Source organism: Cervus canadensis, chromosome 22, assembly GCF_019320065.1.
Source record: "Cervus canadensis isolate Bull #8, Minnesota chromosome 22, ASM1932006v1, whole genome shotgun sequence".
Classification (NCBI taxonomy): domain Eukaryota; kingdom Metazoa; phylum Chordata; class Mammalia; order Artiodactyla; family Cervidae; genus Cervus; species Cervus canadensis.
The window spans coordinates 52,480,744-52,497,146 of NC_057407.1; the positions used below are offsets into that span (position 1 = coordinate 52,480,744).

A 16,403-nucleotide genomic window follows, 5' to 3' on the forward strand; every position below is an offset into this window, starting at 1 on the left:
AAAAGTCGCTCAGTCCTGTCCAACTCTTTGGGACCCCAAGGAATGGAATTCTCCAGCCCGGAATACTGGAGTGGGTAGCCTTTCCCTTCTCCAGGGAATCTTCCCTACCCAGGGGCTGAACCTAGGTCGCTCCTGGATCACCTTATTTCATCCTAACCATGATCTTAAACAGCAAGTACCAATGTCAGAGCCTGAGCCTTGGAGAGAAGCAGTTTGCTCAAGGACCTAGACTGACAGGGTGAGAAGCCAGGAGGGGATCAGGGTGGAATCCTATTACTGCTGCCTCCTGCCCCACCCGGCCTCCCAAGGAGGTTTGGGGTGTTTCTGGACTGAGCTCCCAGGCACAGAGGTGAGGCTGCAAATACAAGTGAAACAGAGTGGGACCCTGTGGGGCTCCCCGGCACAGAGGCCTTTCTGGTAGGCAAGACTCCAGCCATTATGACCTTCCCTGAGTTCCAAAGGGAGGATTCGAACAGTTGGCTAATCAACCAAGAAACCACCTAAGGCAAGATTAGAGGGACTAGAGCAGCTCATCAAGATTAGAAGACCAACCACCTGAGACCCAGCATACTCCCTGATCTTGTCAGCAAGCCCATCTTTGACCCACTGTTATAAAAACCCTCATCAAGTTCTCTGGAAAAAGAGACATAGCTTTTCCAGGCAGAAGCCTGGTGTGTCCCCCTTTGCCTGGCCAGGTAATAAAGCTGTCCTTCTCTGCTTCACCCACAGCTCTGGTCTCCAGGGTTTGGTCCCGCATCGGTGCACAGAGACTGAGCTCTCACCAACACAACCCTGACGTTTTAGTTCTCAAACTGCATCTTAGCACTGATTCTGGGTGGCCGTCCCAAGGGGAGATCTCCTGGAGATCTTTTTGCTGAAGGAACTTTGTTTCATCTTTGCAGGAACTTAGGAGGCTTTTGGTTTTTCCTTTCAGTTGCTTTTATGAGTCCCTGGGACCAGGCCCATGAAACGCGGTGCCGGTTAGGAAGCACCTCCCTGCAACCCCGCAGCGGGCAGCCCAGCAGGGCTCAGTGAGGTGCCCCAGCGTCCACCATCACCAGCTCTAAGTGCTGGAGGGCGGGACAGGGCCTGTCATTCTTCAGGTATCTGCATAGTCAGATGATCATTTACACTGCAGGATGAATTTAATGGAAGCCACCTTACAGCTACAGATGTAACACCTTTATTTACCTAAGCATTCTGAGCAACTTCAAGTTCCCAAGTGTAAACACTGCTTAGGCAACTTCCTATTCCTGAGAATCTGGAAGGGTCTGTCTTTCAGTAATCTGTTTTAAAATTAGAAGACTGGGTTCAGTGTTTGTGGAAAAGATTGTGGCTCAGTGTTTAAGACCCTGTGCTTCTAATGCTGGGGGTATGGGCTTGATCCCTGGACTGGCAACTGGAACTAAGATCCCACATGCCTTGTGAAAGTGAAGTCACTCAGTTGTGTCCAACTCTTCGTGACCCCCATGGACTGCAGACCACCAGGCTCCTCCATCCATGGGATTTTCCAGGCAAGAATACTGGAGTGGGTTGCCATTTCCTTCTCCAGGAGATTTTCCCAACCCAGGGATTGAACCCGAGTCTCCCACATTGTAGGCAGACGCTTTACCATCTGAGCATGCCTTGTGGCAAGGCCAAAAAAAAAAAAAAAGTGAGCAGAAGGCTAAAGTCCCTGAAGGGAAAAAAATCTGCCCTGCCCTCAGGGAATGTGATTCAGCAAGTCCAGATTCCTTGGTACTAATTGTGGTTCAGATGGTAAAGAATCTGCCTGCAATGCAGATCTGGGTTCAATCCCTGGGTTGGGAAGACCCCCCCTGGAGAAGGAAATGGCAACCCAACCCAGTATTCTTGCTTGGAGAATTCTATGGACAGAGGAGCCTGGAGGGCTATAGTCCATGTGGTCACAAAGAGTCTGACATGACTGAGCGACCAATACATACACACAATTCTGATGCAAGTGGTCTTTGGACCATGTTTTAACAAACACTATTAAAAACACTGGATTCCACTCTGCTGACAGAGGTCTATGTAGTCAAAGCTACGGTTTTTCCAATAGTCATGTATGGATTTGAGAGCTGGACCAAAAAGAAAGCTGAGCACCAAAGAACTGATGTTTTCAAACTGCGGTGCTGAAGAAGACTCTTGAGAGTGCCTTGGACAGCAAGGAAAAGAAACCAGTCAATTCTAAATGAAATCAACCCTGAATATTCATTGGAAGGGCTGATACTGAAGCTCCAATCCTTTGGCTACCTGATATGAAGAGCCAATCCTTTGGAAAAGACTGTGATGCTGGGAAAGACTGAAGGCAGGAGAAGGGGATGACAGAGGATGAGATGGTTGGATGGCATCACTGACTCAATGGACATGAGTTTGAACAAATTCTGGGAGGCAGTGAAGGACAGGGAAGCCTGGCGTGCTGCAGTCCATGAGGTTGCAGTCAGACACGACTTAGCAACTGAACAACAACATTAAAAACACTATTAAAACATCTAATCTTGGGACTTCCCTGGCAGTCCAGGGGTTAAGATTCCATGTTTCCACTGCAGGGGCACGGGTTTCATCCCTGGTCGGGGAAATAGGATCCCACAAGCCACAGGATGAAAATAAACCTAAAACGTCTAATCTTGAGGCAGATATTTCATTCCACTTTGTATTTCTTTTGAACATAACCTTCCAAGTCCTTATCTATCTGTGACCTGAAGGCAGAGACAGTGTCCATTGCATTCCTACCTCTGGAAAGACCACTATATCTGCATGGAGCAGACAGGCAAATGTCTATGACCAGAGTTGAACACTCAGTGAACCCCTGGGCAGCATCTCTGTGTCATTTTCTGTTCCTAAGTTCCTGAACCTCTCTGGTGAGGTCGTGAACCTCTCTCTAGGGCTGGCGTGGCTCTGTACCCAGGACAGTGCCTGGGAAGCCAATGACTGTTCCCATCTGATCCCATCATTAATGGAGCCTGGCAGCCAGGCCAAACCATCGGTGCATTTCTCAATTGCTCAGCTCCAGTGTCACTAGCCAAGTTCTACTCCATTTCCTTGATCCGGAGCAAGCCAAGAAAAACAGTCAAGTACATCAGAGTTAAGCTGCGGGAAGGCAGCCAAAGTCAGAGATGGGGGCAGGAGGGTCATTTCACGACTCTAGCTCCAGGCCCAAATCCCGAGTGGCCCAGCCATTCCATTTCTCCTGCACCTTGCAAAGGAGGAAAAGGTGCTGTCATCTGTGGTCCTGGGGCCTTTTTCAGGAGAGGAAATCAGTGTTAAAGAACACAGGATGAATGGGCATGTTTCCAGGCTCACAGTCCATGAGGCAGCTGACATTTCACTCAAGTGCCTGGGGGTAAGAACTGGTAAAGTCAGCAGCAAGTCCAAACGAAGCTCTGCAGTGGATAGGTACGGATTCAATTAAATGTAGTACAGAACATTTTGTTGTTGGTTGAAAAAAGTTTACAGAAAAGTGCAAAATATCCTAGTATTTGCAGGGATGTGAGATAAAACACTACTTGTAAACATTCTCTTGCATCTGATGGAATTCTTCCAGAAAGAACAGAACAAACTGATAACACTGGTTTTCCTCCAGGAGGTACTCTGGGAGACAACAGTGGGTTGTCTTGGAACTTAGCCAAGATAATTTTTTTTTTGGTGAGTTCTGGGGTACCTTTCAAACAATGTGAAATTTTGCCAAATTGTATATAATTACATTTCTTCATTAAAAAATGAGTTTGGGTGACTTCCCCAGTGGTCCAGTAGCTAAGTCTTCATGCTGCCAATACACCGCGGGGGTGGGGGCGGGGTGCAGGTCGTGGCGGCAGGGGGCGGGGAGGGTTGGATCCCTGATTGTGGAACTAAGATTCCACGTGCAGCTCAGTATGGCCAAAAGATTTTTCTTTTAACTTAGTTTGTGTTTATTCATTTAGTATTTACTAAGTACATGCCTAGCTCTTGCTGTTCTCCAGAGCTGGAAGGGGAGGAGTGGAAACAGATAATCAAATAAGTTATCACCTGTGACAGATGGTAGCAACAGGGCACCGGGAGCCGCTCCTGGCCTCGCCGGGATGGAAAAGTGGCGAATCAGAAAAGGTTTCCTCCAAAAAGTACTTTCTGGGCCAAGTCTTAAAGAGGAAGACCGAGAAACTAGTACCAATTTCTGTAGGGCTGCTACAAGCGTGAACCGTGATGAGTGTGCGGCCACAGGACTTACAGGACATCACTCTTTTAACTATTCTTATACCAGTCCCTTGAATGTGGGAAAAATAGCGGGCAGCCATGGAAAAAGATTGAAAACACCAGATGCTATACCATATTCCGCCTCCTCGCTCCCAGCCCACTTTCCTCTACAGTCACCCAAACACACCAAATAATCCAACAGTGTTAGGTCTGAGAAAGTGAACTGACGTTTAAAGTGCTTACGAGAACGCCTGGCACAGCGGAGACGCAAAGCTTCGCAAACACCGCCCCCCCCCCCGCCCCGCTCCCCGCCCCGTCCCCCAGGTAAAAATTCCCAAAGCCTTTGAGCTACTGGGCGAGCCCGGGCTGTAGGGAACTTGGATTTTCTTCCCGATATGTTACTAAGATACTAGACTTGGCAGAAGCCTGGAGCCGGACCTGCACTTGGAAGAGCAGAGCCGGTCCGCCCTCGACCTGCACGGCAGGCACCCTTCATCCCCCTCTGCCTCGGTTTGCTTGACACGGAAACCCCAGCAAGAACGCTCGAGCCTCCTACAACTCCTCTACCCAGGCGATCTGCCCAGGAGAATGGAGAACGTCCTGAGGATGTTGCGCAAACCCCCCGGGCGTGGCGAGCAGGTGGCCCCCGTGCGTCCGCTGCCTGGTGCCGCGAGCGCAGACAGGTGCCCGCGGGCACGCCGCCCCCTCTCCCCGCGCCGCCTCCAGGAGCACGCGGGCTCTGGGCCTCCCCAGCTGGTGCCTCGGCGCGGCCTCCCCGGGCGCGCTGTGCCCAGCCGGGCCGCGACGCTGCCCGCCCCGCCTCCCCACGCGCGGTGCCGGGTGTCCTCGCCGCGGCGGGGACGCGCGCCCTCGCTCGCCCCGGAGAGGGGCTTCCTGGAGGCGGAGTCCGCGCCGCCCGCCAGCTGACGCTCACCAGTTCCCAGAGCCCACGATGCACACTTTCAGGGGCGCCGCTGCCATGGTTCAGGCCGAACGCTGCAAACCGGCGCGCGCCTACCGGGTCGGCTGCCCGCCTCCGCCCGCTCGGCATGAACCCGCTGCGGCGCACGGCGGCCCCGCCCCGTCGCCTCTCGGCCAATGGCCGCGACCACCCCCGCCCGGGCGCCCGGGGCCACAGCTGACAGCCCGGAGGGCCCGCCCCGCCGCTCCCGAGAGCCACTGCGCACGCCCGGCCCTGCGAGGCCCCGCCCAGTCCAGCGCGAGGCCTTTTGGGACTTGTAGTCCGCCTGCCCAGACCGCCTCTCCCGCCGCGCCACGTGCAGCTGTGGCTGCGCCGAGACTCGCGCTCGGGCCGCAGGGGACGCGCCGCCTTCCCCGCGGAGCAGGCTTGCTTAGGTGCCCCCCGCTCCACCTGTCTCGGGAGGCGCTGCCGGGCTGCAATATGAAGCCAAGAGAGGACTCTGGACTCTAAAGTCAACCCGGCTTGGGCCAGAGCCCCAAGAGGCCACTTAAGTTTCTTCAGACTCTGCCTCACCTGTGGAAACAAGAAACCGCCTGGCACCGCCGAACTTCGCGGTGGCCGTGTATCTTCAGAGGCCTTTGATAATTGACCGGAGAGTACCTGCTCTCCATGGTGGGGACTTTCTAGAGTCAGGGCAGGGGGGAGAGACCTGGGCACGGGGGCGTCGCCCTCACCACTGGCTTGGCAGGACTTGGCTCCTCAGTGGTCTTCGCCCCAGGGCACCTCAAGGGTTTGAGGTTCCGAGACCTCGCTTCCTTCCTTTCTGAGAAACTGAACGTTCCGTATCCATTCTGAGCATCACTTTCCACCGGGCGCCGCGCTGGACCCTGAGGAGGAAACGAAGTGGTGTGAACCAGAACTTCTCAACTCCACTGCAGCTGTGAGTCTCTGGAACTTTTCAAAACCCCCACGCAAAGGCATCACCTCAGACCGATTGCATCAGAATCTCCCGGAAGACGATACAAACATCCGAATTTTTTATGTTCAGGGGGATGACTACAAAAGGACTCAAGATTGAGAACCAGAGAACTAAAATATCAGAGACTGGCGGAGGAAACAAATACTCTAGTACCTAGAAAAATATTAGGCCTGTTAGTTTGATGCCCAGAGGATTAACTGTTATTTTTGTTACATCTACATTATATGAAAATTTTACTTCTATTACTTATGGTACTAACTCAAGAAACTCCCTAGAGAGAGTGGGTGAGACAAAGCATGCTTTGCACCCCTCACTGGTAGTTTGCTTTCAGTTCTTTGCCAGGAAAGATGCCAAAGCAGGAATAACTCGAAAGGTGGACTATCTACGCTTTATTCATTTTTATCCCCTTGCATTTGTGTTATTAAATACATTTGCATTTAATACAATGATGAACTCGTACTTGAGGCAGCATACATTGCCAAGATTTATGCCAAGTGATCAGTTCATGTTTAACCTTTGCCTAAAAGATTTATACCTCATGTGGACACTCGGTTTCCCCGATGTTGCAACTGCGCCTGCGTGAAAGTGAGTGGTCTGGCTGTTCTGTGAACTCATCTTGCACTGCATCATCATAGAGGGTTTATTGGCCACCCGAAATACACAGTACGTTGTGCCAGGATGGACATAGTGAGTAGCCATTTATTTTATAGACCTGTTGCAAAGATCAAAACCAAAACCACAGAGGTGAAACCCATGGGTAGAATGTTGAGAGAATAAAGCAAACTGCAAGAGATTGCACACGGTAGAATTCTAGTTCTGTCGGTTCAGAAACAAGCAAAATTACAGGTATCACTGTAGATATATACATACCTACTATAACTGTAAAGGAAAAGAAGGGAAACAAACCCAAAATGCAGGGGTTGTGGTTCTAGTGGAGAGGAGGGTTGGTTATTCTTTATATTATTGTGTATATGTTAGAAACACGTTTATATATCGACCTAACGAAGAGCATGGGGGAGGGGAGAAGGTCTAGCGCGGAGATTTCTGGTTCTCTGCCAGTCCGCCTCCTGGTCTGCTAAGATGGCAGTCTGCCAGTTGGCCTTCTATGGGTCGCCTTCCCCAGGAGGGATGAACAACCCAGAGGACAACACGTTAGTCAGTCTCATTGGACAAGCCGACTCTTGAGGGACCTGGAGAAGTCCCAGGATGTTTACGACTCAGTGCATGGTGCATGGAGACAGCAGGACTGGATTATGCATGTATCTTGATGGAAACTCATCAGGCAGCTAGGAGAAGCCAGGAAGCCCTTTAGAAACAGCTCAGCTGTCTCCTTCACCAGGTCACTGAGTTCCTGAAGCACAGTTCTGATTTTCTGCCTTGCAGGAGAGGATGGCAACAGGATTGGCACGCTCTCATCTGTAACTGGAGACTCCTTTCCTCTCTTAGGCCCTCACCTCCAGCCTTCCACCCTGTCTCTGACACCCTCCCTGGGCCTTTGGACGCCTGCCTGCTGCCGGGTCCCAAAGCCAATGATGCAAGTTAGGCAGCAACACTCCACTTCCAGGGCTCAACAACCCCCTGGTTATTTCTTGTTGCTTAACAGAGCATCCCAAGGTTAGGTCTCCAGACCACCACATTCATTTATTTAGCTCTAGAATCAGAGGGGACAGCTCTCTGCACATGGGGTACATGATTAAAGTGAGTTGGAGGCTTCACTTCCAAGGTGATTCATTGGCTGCTAAGACCAGGTGCAGCCAAATAAAAAAAAAAATTTTTTTTTTTTTTTAAAGAAAAAAGGTGCAGTCAGCAAGATGATGGGCTGGGAGGGGACCCAAAGGAGCTCTTCTAGGCAGAGGGACTAGTATTGGCTAAGATTCAGAGATTACGAACAGATGACATGTTCAGGAACTAAATGGAACTCAGTAAGGATGGAAGGGAGAACAAATAAGGGGAAGAGTGTGAAGGGCAGGGGAAATGAAGAGAAATGAAAGCTGGGAGGTAGAGGAGGTGTCTGGTCATGATGGACCTTGTAAACCGTACCAGAGAATTAGAACTGAAATCCTAAGGGCAGAAGAAGCCATTGTAGACTTTCAGGTCAGGGCCAGGAGGCAGAGGCCAGGTGGGAGCCTGTTTATTTGTTTCTAATTAATTTTTATTGGAGTAAAGTTGATTTACATTGTTGTGTTAGTTTCAGATATACAGCATATGCATACATGTTGTATATATGCATATTTTTGTTCTTTTTTAGATTCCATTCCCATATAGATCATTACAGAGTATTGAGTAGAGTTCTCTGTACTATAACTAATAAGTTCTCTTGTCTACGGCCATACCACCCTGAATGCGCCCGATCTCGTCTGATCTCGGAAGCTAAGCAGGGTCGGGCCTGGTTAGTACTTGGATGGGAGAAGTTCTCTTATTAGTTATTTTTTATTTTAATTTTTTTTTCTACATCACGCGGCATATGGTAGTCTTAGTTCCCCAACTAGGGATTGAACCTGGGCCCTAGGCAGTGAAAGCACAGAATCTGGTGAAGTACAAATCAGCACTTGCCATCTGCCTCTACAAGGATTACATCACTTGCTGCTGCAGCTTCTGACTTTCAACACCCACTGTAAGGATTTCAGGGTGGAAAGCAGACACGAGGCACCCTGTGCTCTGGGAAAAACTGGCAGAACAGGGCTTCAGATAGTTAAATATTTTCAGGAGCTGATTTTATGAGCCCAATTCTTGTATCTCCTCATTATCTAGAAAAGCACTAAAATCCTTCATGATGACAACTACTCCTCGTGACTAGTAGAAACCTGCAAAAAAATACATGCTTCACAGCATGTACCTCTCTTCACCAAAATCACGTGTATACTGACCTTGCACCCTACCTCTTTGAAGCAGGTTCTCAGAGCTGTCTCCCAGGCTAGAGTGTACTTCATGCATGTGTGCTAAGTTGCTTCAGTCATGTCTGACTCTTAGCGACCCTGTGGACTGTACCCCACAGGCTCCTCTGTCCGTGGGATTCTCCAGGCAAGAATACTGGAGTGGGTTGCCAGGCCCTCCTCCAGGGGATCTTCCCAATCCAGGAATTGAACCTGCATCTCTGGTGTCTCCTGCATTGACAGGCAGGTTCTTTACCACTGGTGCCACCTGGGAAGCTCCCATAGTATTCCTCATTTTGTCCCAAATAAAACTTAACTCTCAACTTTCATGTTGTGCATTTTTCTTTTTAATTTGGCAGTCCTAACCTCTGGACTGCCAGGGAAGACCCCACTTATCTATTCTTTATATAGTAGTGCATATATATGTATATGTCAGTTCCAATCTTCCAATTATCTTTCCTTCGTCGTGTGCCTTGGTAACCATAAGTTTGTTTTCCACAGCTGTGATGCAGTGTTTATTCTACATGGGAAGTGATACCGGATACATAGGATGGAGGTCAGTGTGGTGGTGACAGCGATGGGAAGATGTGGGTGAAACTGAGACATGCCTAGGAAGTAGAAAAATAAGACTTCCTGCTTTTGGGGGTCAGAGAAATGAGAGTCTAGGATGTCTCCAGCTTTCAGGCTTGGGTGATTGAATAAGCATCATTTGCTAAAACAGGAAGAGGAATCGATATGAAGAGACGGGTGATGAGCTCAGATCTGGAGAAGTTGAGGAATCCATTTGGTTTCCATGTATAGATTTCAGGAAGGCAGTTAGGGAGACATGTTTGTAGATCATCAGTATGAACTCAAGGGCTCAGTGCTTAGAACACTGCCAGTCATGGAGTGGATACTCTGTAAGTGTTGAGTGAAAGGGATTGAGACTGCTCACACAGACAGGTCAGGTAACAAGGGAAGACAAAGCAGGGGGGCAGGACTCTGAAATGGAGTCAACATTTAAGGGCCTGGGAGAACGAGGAAGGAGCAGAAGGACTACAGAGTGTGGTGTTGTGGTCGTCAAGGAAGACCACATTTCCAGAAGGAGTTATAGTCACAGGGGAATTTGAGAGTGGTCAGATGAGACCAGAGTACATCTTTCAGGCTAACAGAAGGCTGCTGGCAAAGTATGGTTGTGCAGGTAACACACTGCACAAGGCCAGTGGGCACCATGCCTATTGTGTACATTGTAGATATGTGTGTTTGAGAGTACCTTTTTCTGACAGATGGAAACAAGTGCCCTGATGGAGGAAGACTTTTTCCCAGTCCATACTGGAAAGGTCTGGTACAGGTAGCCACCTCCCTGGTTGTTGGTGGGCCTGGTCAGAAGATTTAAGTTTTGGTTCTGAGCAGAGCTTGAAGTAGATGGAGGCTTAAATGGAAAACAAAGAAATGGCACTTGAGAGAGTGTAGAAACTGCTTCCCAAAAGTTTGGCTGTCAGCAGCAGATGAGGGCTGGGGCCATGTGGGGAGGGATGACAAAACCTAAGGGGAAAGGGAAGAATTTGAAGGGTTTTTTTTCCCCCTTTAAATCATGTGGAAGAGGCTAGAACATGTTGGACTATTCCTAGGAAGGAACCAGTAGAGAGGGAGAAAACCCAGAAAAGAGAATGAGAGGGACAGGAGGAGAGGGAGAGAGAGGCTAGCCTTAAATTAGGAGAGACACCTGAGAGAATCAAAGGAGCCAGCCCTCCAGGAAGAGGAAGTAGCCAGTGCAAAGGCCCTGGGGCAGAAAATAAATAGCCTCTGTGTATAAGGAACAACAGAAGGAGCTATAGAATAGTGAACAAATGTGAGAGAGGGGAGAATTGTGGTCCGAGAGGCAGAATTTAGGCAGACTAAATTGTAGAGCCTTGTGGTCTATGGTTTAAAAGGAAAGAAAAAAAAACAAAAGGATTTCCCAGGAGCCAAATCTGGGTCAACACAATCATTAAAGTAAATAATGATAAACAATGAGGATTTACTCTATAGCACTGGAAACTACATTCAATATCTTATTATATCCTAAAAAGGGAAAAGAATCTGGAGAAGAATATATATATATATGTGTGTAACTGGGCTTTCCAGGTGGCTCAACTGGTAAAGAACATGCCTGCCAATGCAGCAGACGCGAGATGAGGGTTCGATCCCTGGGTCAGGAAGATCCCCTGGAGAGGGAAGTGGCAACCCACTCCTGTATTCTTGCCTGGAGAATCCCATGGACAGAGGAGCCTGACGGGCTACAGTCCATTGAGTCGCAAAGAGGTGACCATGGTCGAGCACACACACAGACATGTGTAACTGAATCAGTCTGCTGTATAACTGAAACGAACAAAATGTTGTAAACCAGTGTACTTCAACTAAAAAAAAAAGTAGCTAAAAATAAAGTAAATAATGATAGTAACAGGCTTTGAATGAACTGATAAGTCATGCGTCTATGGTGATTTAGAGAAATAAGTAAACAACAGAAGAGACAGTCTTGCTTGCAATAGCATGCCAACAAATAAACACAAAGTTCCACAGTCAACAGTGGTTGCCAGAATAGTGGTGGAAGTTTGAAGAGGGACAAGATACTTGGCCTCGAAATCTCCACGTAAATTTCTTACAAGAGATAAAAGAGCAACCTCACAGTAGAGAAAACTGGCTGTCACCAGTTTAACCTATTGGGCACCACAGACATTACCCGAGATGGGACACGCACGCCTTCTTTAGCTGTCGTGAGAAAGCATTTAGTTAATATAGGCTTGTCAGAAAAATATTGTGAAACAGTTCCTAGGTCTTGGGATTTTATAGATTAAACACATTTTTCTTGTCTGATGTGGAATTACCAATTTTTTTTTTTTCCAAGTAAGGACTTAAGCCATTCGCCATGTGTGCTCAGCTGCTCAGTCATGTCCTGCTCTTTTGCAACCCCACAGACTGTAGCCCGCCAGGCTCCTCTGTCCATGGGATTCTCCAGGCAAGAATGCTGGAGTGGGTTGCCATTTCCTTCTCCAGAGGATCTTCCCAACCCAGGGAACCAACCCTCATCTCCTGCTTTGCAGGCAGATTCTTTACCGTTGAGTCATGGGGGAAGCCATGGAAAGGCTGTATAGTGAAATTCTCTCTCCCTCCCTTTTCTTTTTTTGATGTTGACTATTTTTTCAGTCTTTATTGAATTTGTTAAACAATATTCCTTCTGTTTTATATTTTTGTTTTTTTGGTTATGAGGCATGTAGGATCTTAGCTGCCCGACCAGAGATGGAACCCGCACCCCTTGCATTGGAAGCCAGAGTCTTAACCACTGGTCCACCAGGGAAGTTCCTCTCCCTCCTTTTTCCAGCCCCCATTTCCCTCTCTTGATGAAACCTTGTTACCAGTTTCTTGCATGGACACATTATTCTGTTATTTGTGTCCCCAGTTAACATTATTTCATATCACAAACGTCAGTCATTCTCAAAAAAATGAATTCACATAATGAAAACTTAAAATGAAGAGTGAAAAGAATTAAGGAGACTCCTTAGAAAACTCTTCCTCTCACAAAATCTTTCTTTTTCTCATTTCTCTGTGGCACTGAAAATGTTTTCACAGGCTGATATTGGTTAAATTCATCCCTCTAATTCTAGGGAAGACATAAACTCGGGCCACACTCAAGAAACATTTCATCTACTCCGTCCCCCAGTACACGTGTCACCTCTCTGCTTCCTAATTACACGCCGTACGGCCCCTGGTGGTAGCATTTGTTCTCGGTACAAGCTTCAGATGAAATTGCCCATCTTCAATATTGCTACTGACAGTCTAATGAGAAAGTACAGATTTTTGGCTAAAGAAAACAATGCCTCATTCTGGAAATTTATATGGGCTTTTATCTCACTTCCTTGGGGAAAAGAAACAAGAGTAGATAAAAGGCAGATTTCACTGCTTGAAAGAACCAAGTAGAGTTCCAGACACTTAACAGTAGCCACTGTCAATTTCAATCTGTTCATATTAAAGTTTATTAAATTATCAAGCAAGGTTTGTGCATCAGGTTGTATCCACCAGCTGTACTTCAGCACCAGCCCTTTAGATTGGGGATCTGTTGGTTCTTCTAAAGATCACACTACTGAAAAAGTTAAAAAATCACACTACTAAAACCTACCTTTATTTAGAAACCAGCTCTTAGCCAAGCACTGGATATTATTATTGATTACATCTGGGTTGCCGCCACCTTGGATGACTTGGAGAACTTGGGAGTTTTAAAGATGAAATGATCAGATTCAGCATTGTACCCAACCTGAGAGAGGCAGAGAGATTTACTCACTTTCTGCTTGATTAAAAATCAAATGTTAACCTAGTCTTGGCTCTAGGTGAGTCTTGTTCATCTGCTTATTCGACACTGGACTCCGACCTTGTGCCAGGAACTGAGGATACAATGTTGAAAAAGAGAGACAAAATTTACAGTCTGGAAAGGAGGTCAAATAAAAACAAGTATCTTTCATAGAGGGGCTTACCTGATGGCTCAGTGGGTAATCTACCTGCAATGCAGGAGACCTGGGTTTGATCCCAAGGTCAGGAAGTTCCCCTGGAGGAGGATATGGCAAAACACTCCAATATTAGCAACACATTTCAGTATTCTTGCCTGCAAAATCCAATGGACAGAGGAGCTTGACGGGCCTGCAAAATCCAATGGACAGAGGAGCCTGGCAGGTTACAGTCCGTGGGATCACAAGTCAGACACTACTTAGCGACTAAACCATCACCACCATCTTCCATAGAGTCTAGCCTGATGTTGCTCCGATAGGAAACGGGTCAATCTGGGGACAGATGGGAGTGGTACCCAGGGGGCCCCGGGGGCCAGGTAAGCCTTTCTAATTGGAGGATGTCTGAGCTGAAGGACGTGTAGGAATTAAATGGGAGAAGAGTGTTTGTGGCAGAGAGAACAACCTGTCTGAAGGCTTGGAGGCAAAAGAGAAGTAGTCCTTGGTTCTTTTGAGATCTGAAAGTTAAGCAAGTTGGAGGATTGATCAAGAGGTAAAGACGGATGAGGCAGACAGCGGATGGGGACCAGACAGCAGAGGGTTCTCTTGTAGGGGTTTGGTTTTATTTTGAAGGTGGAGGGGGAATATTGAAGCAGTTAGGCTGCTAAGTGATGTGCTCATATTTATCTTTTAGATGATCACTCTGGCTGCATTTGAAGGGATGGGAGGAGGGGAAGAGTTAAGGATGACTTGCAGATTTTTGACTTGGCCCACCAGTTGGGTGACTGGTGGACGGGAATGTTGGACCTAATAATTGCCTTGGGTTTTTTTGCTCACATGTTTTTCTTCTCCTGTTCCTTAAGGTTTTATCATTTGCTCTGTTGGATCAAGTGTATTCCTATCAGTAATTTTCCCCAAATGATCAAACGTGTTGGCTATTTTATTGATTCCATTTTTTCCTGGAGATTTCTTTCCCACTATCATCGGTCTCTTATACCATCCTGACCTACTTGTTCTCCAAGCCTGCTTCTTGGATCCCATGTCTTTCTTCTTGGACTACTCCTTAGTTAAGTATAGCACATCAATCAGGAACTTCTTAAACATTCTGTTTCTAGGTCTTTAATGGGCTTTGTTCTGACCTCACCTTGATACTGGACTAATATGACATCCTAGGGTAAAGATCATTTTCTCTCAAATTATGGAGACATTATTCATTGGCCACTAGTGTCCAGTGATGTGTGAAGTAATACAATCCAGAGCAGATTCTTTTTGTCCTCCAGAATCCATTCTTCCTTTTTCCTTTTATAAAAAGGAGATCACATCTCCTAGCCTTTCTTGCAGTGCTCTATGAACAGGTGACTAAGCTCTGGCCAGTAGTTCCAGGTTGTAACCTGGAAGGAATTAGCGTCCAAAGTCCTTGCACTTTGCCCTTTTCCCTGAGGAGGGATGCAGACGTGATGGAGGGACCGAGGCTCACGCCCTAAACTCAGAACTAGCATCTGGACTGTGAGGATTCCTGACATGCCCTTCCAGCTCTGGGCTCCTCCTCTGAGCTACGGCAGGAGCTGGGAATAAATTTCTATTTTGATTACCATGCTCCATTTTCTGTGTCTCTGTTTTAAAGCCACCCAGTCTATTCCTTGGAGAAGGAAATGGCAACCCACTCCAGTGTTCTTGCCTGGAGAATCCCAGGGACAGAGGAGCCTGGTGGGCTTCTGTCTGTGGGGTCGCACAGGGTCGGACACGACTGAAGCGACTTAGCAGCAGCAGCAGGCTATTCCCTACTACACTGTTCCTTTCTATATGACCTGTTTTTCTTTTTTGAAAGTTTTAGGATCCTCTTTTTATCCTCAGGGTCCTGAAAGTTCATGATGATAGTCCTGTCCTGGGTCTGTCTATATTCAGTGATGAACTTTCCATTGGAATTATTATGTTTTTCAATGCTGTGAAGACTTCATGTCTCATTTCTTCAAGAACTAGCTCTTATCCATTTTCTCTGGAGCTTATGCCTGAAACTTTTATCATTTAGCACTTGTCTCCTTCTCCAAAGTCTTTTCTTTCCTCATTTCTGCTTGCCTGCTCCCGTGCTACCCCCCACCCCCCAATTTTCTGGGTCCTATATTTCAACTCTTTCGGTTCTTCTTCTTTTTTAAAAGGCTTTGTTAGTGGTTTCAGTTTCCAGGAGTTCTTTCTCATTATTATTTTTTTTTATCTCTTTGAACTTAAGTATAGGTTTTCCCCCTTCGTTTTCTTTTGTTTTTGCATTATCCTGTGAGTGTTATCTGTCAGGGCAGAGGCTTTCTCAGATGTTTGGTCTTGTGAGCCGTTCATAGTTAAGAGTGAGGCACCGCTAGGTGCGTTGGGCAGGCTTGTCAACAGAGAGGGGCTGGGTGGGTAACAGCAGGTCTTCTACGTGAGGCACTCCCAAATGTCATTATCCTAACCACTGTTTTCCAGAGCAGGTCAGTTTCTCAAAGGGAGAGTTCTGTGGTTCCCTGACAGGGTGAAGGCCGAATGCCTCACTGTCAAAGGTGAAGGGAGAAGAGATCACATGTATACTCCAAACTCACTTTCATATATAAAGATACTATTGATTTTTTTTAATTTATTTTTTTATTTGGCTGCATTGGGTCTTGGTTGCAGCATGCAGGCTCCAGAATTCTTGGGCTCTGTAGTTGTGGCGGGCACAGAATCTTAGTTCCCTGACCAGGGATGTAATACACGTCCCCTGCATTGGAAGGTGGATTCTCAACCACTGTACTACGGGGGAAGTTCCTGCTTTTTATTTTTTTTTAATGATTTCTTTTTCTTTTTTTTTTTAATTGGGAGTGGGCTGGGCAGGGAGCAGTTTTTTGGTTTTTATTTTTGGGCTGTGTTGGGTCTTCACTGCTGTGTGTCTGTGTGTGGACTTCTCTTGTTGTGGCACAGGCTCTAGAGGGTGCGGGCTCAGTACTGAGGTGTGTGGCCTCTCTAGTTGCCACATGTGGGATCTTTGTTCCCAAGCA

At 47.4% G+C, this 16,403-nt stretch overlaps 1 protein-coding gene across 1 annotated transcript in view; it reads right to left on the reverse strand.

Annotated features, from left to right (window-relative positions):
- The window catches only part of GPD1L (glycerol-3-phosphate dehydrogenase 1 like), a 61,346-nt gene extending 56,053 nt beyond the window's left edge, over positions 1–5,293 (reverse strand). The window contains exon 1 of the mRNA XM_043442381.1: positions 5,105–5,293. Within this exon, the coding sequence (XP_043298316.1) occupies positions 5,105–5,151 (47 nt within the window). The 5' untranslated portion in view covers positions 5,152–5,293. The remainder of the gene's footprint in view (positions 1–5,104) is intronic.
- Between the last annotated feature and the right edge of the window lie 11,110 nt (positions 5,294–16,403).